The sequence below is a fragment of the Jatropha curcas genome, chromosome 2, assembly GCF_041381405.1.
Source record: "Jatropha curcas cultivar XTBG-Jc1 chromosome 2, XTBG_Jcur_1.0, whole genome shotgun sequence".
NCBI lineage: Eukaryota > Viridiplantae > Streptophyta > Magnoliopsida > Malpighiales > Euphorbiaceae > Jatropha > Jatropha curcas.
In genome coordinates this window covers 27250717-27258217 of record NC_143152.1, presented here as the reverse complement: position 1 = coordinate 27258217, position 7501 = coordinate 27250717, and the positions used below count along the sequence as shown (strand labels likewise).

The 7501-nt window shown below is 25.9% G+C and overlaps 1 protein-coding gene across 2 annotated transcripts; it reads right to left on the bottom strand.

Annotated features, from left to right (window-relative positions):
- Positions 1-4549: 4549 nt before the first annotated feature.
- On the bottom strand, positions 4550-6657 carry LOC105648085 (SMAD/FHA domain-containing protein). 2 transcript variants are annotated; one of them, XM_012234376.4, is made up of 5 exons: positions 5377-6657; positions 5245-5309; positions 5111-5171; positions 4872-5036; positions 4550-4755 (listed from the first exon to the last, which is right to left on the bottom strand). In XM_012234376.4, the coding sequence occupies exons 1-5, from the start codon at positions 5618-5620 to the stop codon at positions 4622-4624; spliced, it is 669 nt and encodes a 222-aa protein (XP_012089766.1). In that variant the 5' UTR covers positions 5621-6657; the 3' UTR covers positions 4550-4621. The 2 variants fall into 2 exon arrangements, with proteins under 2 accessions (XP_012089766.1, XP_012089767.1); XM_012234377.4 differs by having other exon boundaries at positions 4872-5018; positions 5377-6652.
- Positions 6658-7501: the final 844 nt, after the last annotated feature.

Sequence of the window (7501 nt, the reverse complement as noted above, 5' to 3'; positions counted from 1 at the left end):
TAAACGGAGTTAGAACTCGAGCGATGACGGAAGCAATACAGATGAAATAATTTTTTATACTTTTGACATAAATATAATATGAAAATTAGACTATTGATATAAATACGATATATTTAATCTGTTTAATATTATAAATAGTTTAAGTAGATCATATTGACCCATATATAATTTGTATAATCCGTTTAATATCATATATTAAATAGATGTGTTGATTTATATACGACTCATTTAACATGTTTATAGTATTATTAACTTTTAACCTATTTAACTTCAATCATATTTAAAAATAAATTTTCACACGTAAAATACGTAAATTCTTCAAGATTTATAATTAAAATAAAAAAGTAATACAACAATAAAATTAAAATAGGTTTTAGTTGGTGTATTTATATCTAACACTAAAATTACCTCTTTACTCTTAAATAAACGAGTCACTCATCTAATCCACGTGTCATTCCGCGATACAACATGTTTATATTTGTGTTATTAATGGGTGACTTATTTATGATACGAACTCATTTAACCTCAACCCTAATCCATTTATTTCATGTGTTAGGCAAATCGTATTCGTGTGTCGTGACCCAGTTTGACACCCCTTGTATGACCTGCATAAAAAAATACATACACATTATTAATGTATTTTTCCATACTGATAATAATTTTAAGAATTTAACTAATTATATTAAAATAAAAAATTGAGTATTTTTTATTTTATATTTATGATTTACTGTAATGATTGTTTATTTATTTGAAATATTAATGTATTATACTTATTTAGTGTAATGTGTCCCAAGCGTGTGTATCTCCTACTCTTTTTAAAAATTATTGTATGAAATTATCGTATCATACATGTTTCCGTATAGCGTGATGAAATGTTTTTTAATTTATTTTTGTATTTTTTTATTAATGAATAATCAAAAAAAATAAGAAGGGACTGAATTTTTTTTCGGAAAAACTTTTGTTACTTTTTTTTGTATATAAAAGAAAAATAAAATTAATTTTTCTCTATAAATTTATTTTTATAGTTTTTTGTTATCCTTCTAATTTGAAGAGAAAATTATTGGAATTCTTTTCTCTTGTATTCATTTCTTATTTCCAAATAAAATAGTTTTTGCTTCTTAATATTAATTTAGTTTTTTTTTTCTCCTATATGATATTATCTGAAAATATAATTGTTTTTTTCCTTATAATCCGCACAATGTACAAGGTAATATTAAAATATGAAATAGTATTTTCTAACATCATTCAAAAATAGTAAAATTATATAATAAAATAATAAATTGTATCTTATTGAGATATGCTAAAAAGTTGTGATGTTAATATATATCTTTTCAAGTATCATTCGAAATTTTTCATAAGGTATACAATAATAAAAGTCATGCATGTTATGACCTATATAAACAAAATGCATATACGCTATTAATATATTTTTTCAATAGTAATAATAATTATGAGAAATTAACTATTAAAATAAGAAAAAAAAGTATTTTTTTTAATTTATGTTTATGGTTTATTATAAATGATTATTTATTTATTTGAAATATTAATGAATTATTTATTTAATGTAGTGTGTCCTAAGCATATGGATGTCCTACTTTTAAAAATTATCGTATTCATACGTTTCCGTATCTCATGTCTCGCGTCTGTGCAACCTAACTTCTGGTATATGAGATTGCTTCTAGTATATAAGACTACTTCTTACACCAAGCTAATCAACCAAGATTTTTTATTACCAATAAAAATAAAATGCTTTTTAATTTGCTTTTGTGTCATTGAAATAAGAAATTAAATATTTTTTTTATTTTATGTTCACGATTTATTGTAAATGATTGTTTATTTATTTGAACTATTAATGTATTACTTATTTAATCAACTATGTCATAAAGTGTGTGGATGTCTTACCTTTTTAAAAAAATTATCGTATCCGTACGTTTTCCTATCTCATGTCCCATGTCCATACAACCTAACTTCTGATATATAAGACTACCCCTTACACCAAGCTAATCAACTAAGGTTTTTTTTATTACTAATAAAAATAAAGTGTTTTTTTTTAATTTACTTTTGTGTCATTGAAATAAGAAAATAAATATTTTTTATTTTATGTTTATAATTTATTACAAATGATTTTTTATTTATTTAAAATATTATTGTATGACTTATTTAGTGTACTATGTCCTAAATGTGTAGATGTCATACCTTTTTAAAATTTGTCATATCCTATTTTCATGCAACATAGCTCCTGGTATATAAGACTACTATATACACCAAGCTAATCAATCAAGAATTTTTTATTACTAATAAAAAATGAATTTTTTTTTTTTGAATTTGTTTTTGTACTATTGAAATAAGAAATTAAGTTTTTTTTATTTTGTGTTTTATAATTTATTATAAATGATTATTTATTTATTTATTTTGAAATATTAATATATTACTTATTTAGTGTACTGTGTCCTAAGCTTGTAAATGTCCTGTATTTTTTAAATTTTATCCTATCTCGTGCGTTTTTGTATCTCGTATCATGTGCTTGTGCAATCTAGCTCCTGGTATATGAGACTACTCCATACACCAAACTAATCAATTAAGATTTTTTTTTATAACTAATAAAAATGAAGCGCTTTATTTATTTTTTTTAATTTGCTTTTGTATCATTGAAATAAGAAATTTAGTGTTTTTTATTTTATATTTATTATAATTATTTATTTATTTATTTGAAATATTAATATATTACTTATTTAATATAGTGTATTTTAAATGAGTAAATGTCATACCTTTTTTAAAAATTACTGTATTCTATACGTTTCGTATCTCGTGACCCGTTTCTGTACAACTCAGCTCTTATTGTATCCCATACATTCCATATCCCTTTTTTTTTTATTAGCAATAAAAAATAAAGTATTTTTAAATATTTTTTGTATCATTGAAATAAGAAATTAAAATTTTTTATTTTATGTTTATAATTTATTATAAATTATTGTTTATTTATTTGAAATATTAATATACTATTTATTTAGTGTAGTGTGTTCTAAGCGTGTGGATATCCTACTTTTTTAAAAATCAGTGTATCCTGTACGCTTCAATTTATATTTTTTAAATTGCTTATATACGGTGTATTTAATAGTAATATATTGTTTATTCACACTCTTTTTAAGTGTCTGGATTACTTATTATTTCTTTTGTAAGAAAAAATAAATTTGTATTAATATATTAAATTAAATGCTAGAGATAATCTTTTTTTAGATATTATCTTGATAGAGCGATTCTCGAAAATATAAAACAACTTATCTTTTTATAATTTCTATAATTGTGCTAAATTGTGTGAATTCTAACATCCATTATTTTAAAATCTAAAATAATGCCAAGTAACAAGCTGTGCTACTTACACTTGGCTTCCATATAAAACAAATTACTCTGCTTTTATATATTATATAAATGATAGATATAGATTTTTCAACAGTAATAATAATTTTGAGAATTTAACTAATTATATTGAAATAAAAAATTACGTATTTTTTTATTTTATGTTTATTATTTTTTATAAATGATTGTTATTTATTATCATATCTCGTACATTTCCGTATCTCGTGTGCCGTGTCTCTGCAGCCGACTTTCTAGTATATAAGACTACTCCATACGTCAAGGTAATCATTAAAATAAAAAATTAAATATTTTTTATTTTATAATTTGGGTGATATGTATTTTAATTTAAACTAATTATATTAAAATAAAAATTAAGTATTTTTTATTTTTTATTTTTTATAAATGATTGTTTATTTATTATCATATATCCTGAGCGTTTTGTATCTCGTGTCATTTGTCCATGCAACCTAGCTTTTGGTATAAATTAGGTATTTCTTATTTCTTGAGTTATTTGTATTTTAATTAAATTTTAATCTAATTTAATGTATTATCTTGATGCGATATAACTAATAGATATTATCATGATAAATACATTATTTAAAAAATTATAAAACAATTTATCTTTTTATAATTATTGTCATTACACTTTATCTTCTTGCAACCGTGCTAAATAATTATTATTCTTTTCATACTTGACAATTTTAAAGGCTTACACTTGGCTTCTATACAATGGAAACTGCTCGGTTTGTATATATATATATATATATATATATATGGATTGCTTATGTTCTTCGGCATAATTCACATCTGATACGGCCAGTCGTCTTGGATACCCATTTTTGCTGTCGTTTGGGTCATAAATACAAACGCATGTTGCAGGTGACAAAACGAAAGGAAAAGTTTCTCTCCCGTCTTCCACCCATAGCCAACATTTTCTTGTTATACAGGAACAAGATTTTCCCTCCGGAATAACAATATTGTTTGTTTCGATTTTCAGAGACGAAGAAGATTATACAATTAATAACCATGACTTAAGTGTGTCCTTTTATGGATATTTCAAAGGAATATTATAGATCTGGATCTCTTTCTTTTAAGCGTAGGGATGGGCAAGCATTTGATTCAATTTTAATCAAAAAAAAAAAAAAAAAATTAAAATAAATAAATAGAAATTGGACGGAAATGAACAGTAGAATCAAATCAATCAAAATACTTTTAGTTTTATTGACAATAAATGATATTTCAATTATGTTTTAATTAGAAAAGTTTAACTTGTTTCATTGCTCTCAACTGGGCTACTACTCGTCTCTGCCTTCTGTTTAGATTCTTCTGGTTCTGGATTGCTTGCAGCTTCTACATTCTCAAGTTTTTTGACACGAAACATTGCAAGGTGAATATCGCCTGGAACAGAAAAGAGCACTCTGTATTATGTTATCTTAAAAAAGTAAAAGTGAAATTAAGTAAGTACTTAATATATGTAATTACATGAAGTTACAATAATTAGTTCAGTTCAGTACCAAAAGTGATAAAACTTCCAGGTGGTACAGAGGCAGCAACTCCAGGTATCAGTTTCTTTTCGTTAATGAATGTCCCATTAGTACTATCTAAGTCTGTAATCAACAGATTTCCTCCTTTCTTTTCAATACGAGCATGAACACCAGATACTGTTAAATTTAGAAACCCTATCACTTATATATAATTAGCTTTGATTAACCAAAAACCAAAAATAGATTAAAGAAGAACAATATATATATACCTGTTGCAACTGGAATCACCACATCTGCCTTATCAGCAAGACGACCAACAGTCACCTCACTCTGCATATGTATAGCTAATAAATGATCAATGATCTAAATTAATCAATATGTATATATATGATTAGATACTCACAGAAACAATTTCAAATGCATCTGGCATGTTAACTTTGAACCCTATGTGCCTTGAATCTCCATCACCTACATAATTAATTTATTATTCTTTCGATTTTAGGAAAGAAAAAGAAAAAGAAAAAGAAATACTGACCAGCAGGTTCAAGAAGCCATCTATCTTGTTGAAGTTGGGTGAATGTAGTTTCAGATTCAGAAACGTTTATAGGTCCAAGATTCCTTTGCTTTCTTGCTCTAATTCTAACAAACTGAAGATGTGTAGAAATGGTGTTTGGAGAGTGAAATGGTATTGATTTATGAGCAAAAAAATAAGGTTTAGAATTATGAAAGATTGGTGGTGATACAGAGGCATGGGAAAGAGACTGAGCAGTCATTTCCATTTTTCCGAAACAAAAATATAAATTTTTTTCTGTTAATCAGTGAGACTAAACAAACTAATGAAGTCCACCAGCTAAAAAATAAAAAGAAAATAAAAATGATGAATTGGTTCGGATAAAAAGCTTTTTGGCCACAGTATAGCGGAAGTATGTGGTAACCATTTAATGCCTTGACAAAGATATGGATAGGATCATAGGAACACCAAATCTTTTTTGTCTTCCAGTTTTTCCTATTTTACTTGACTTTTCCCACAAATATATATATATTCTTTTAATCATAATAAAGTTATTTGGTATTGTGTATGTCCTTGTAATCTAAATATTTCCCGTTTGCTCTGTAAAACAAGTAAAGAGCTAGCACATAGGAATTTTTGCACTGACCGTAATGCTAACCATGCAAGTTATTAGAAAAATATTTATAAAATGTATAATCATATAATAGTAAATATCAAATAAATTCCAATTACGTATTTATTATATAGCAATAAAGTTTATAGGTCATAGCTTTTTGATCTCTCTTCTTCAATTGAAGCTTTAATTAGGGAAGTTAAAACTTTAAATATTGAGATTGTTAAAAATAAAAAATAAAATAAAAAGAGAATCCGTACGTATAATTTTAAAAATATAAATAAAAATTGTGGAAGAAAAATTAAACTTTCCCGGTATTGCTAGGGAGGAAAAAGAAGGCGTAGCATGAGAAAAGGAAGAGACGGTCAATACCAAGTAGAGCTGCCCGCAAAATAACCAAAATCATCTGTATATTTTGCTAAAGGAGACTAATGCAACCAACGAACAATTGAGATGAGTGATTTGACACTCTTCTTTTTAAGTGAGGTCAAAAGTTTTACATTCATGGATAGAGTACATACTCTCTAGGAGTATTTTACTCTTTAATGGGCTGATCTAATGTTAAAACCAAAAAATAAAGGAGGCTGAAGCAAATAAACCAACGAAAAAAAGTGTTTGCGGGCAATTCATCCTTGGCACCAACACCAGACTCTGATCCTCTCATGCAATGCCTCTCTTCCTTAATTAATTTCATGTATATGATGCTATGCAAATTCCATGTCTTCAAGTCTGTTATTTATAGCCTTGTGGAAGAATAAAAACCACTATACACATATCTGTCAACGCCTCAAGGGACCACCATCTGGGTTTTGATACTCACCGAACATATTCTTGGTATACATGCACAATCATAATCTTTTTCCATATCTAGAATAAGGTGGGCGGAGAATTTTCTTGGTTTCAAACACGAGAAATTATTAGGCATTAGGCACCATAAATTTGACCCCTCAAAACCTTCAAAGGATATTGAGTTATGGGACAGAGTTGAGATTTTGTTCCATCTTCTTGCACCTTTTTGTTTTTGGGTCGTGATCTCCCACTAAAATATTTTGATTTATATATATATATAGTGTATGCTAAATATTGAAATATCAATTGAGTTGGATAGAAAATAAACTCGATCTAGAGAATATAAGCCAGAGTGAATTTAAAATTTTGAATCAACTCACCTTTTTAATAATAAAAGAATGTTGAATAGATACATATCAATTTTTATATGAAACAATAATTTTAATATTTTTATACACTTTTATATTATTACAAAGAATTCTATATTTATCGGCAAAATTCAATTTTCTATAAATAAAATGAAAAACCGACTGAATATTAAAGAAAAATAAGTGATTAAAAACTCATGGTTGGTAAATTTTCTACCGTCTAATATTATTCTATTGGTAAACTATCGATCATCATTTAGTCGGTAAATCGACTAAAATTGGTCAGTGAATGGTTTCTAATCTGTTGGCAATTAGTATTTTATCTAAATTTTGATGGCCCCAAATTTGTATTGTGTACTAAATCCGTTGCTAATTATTT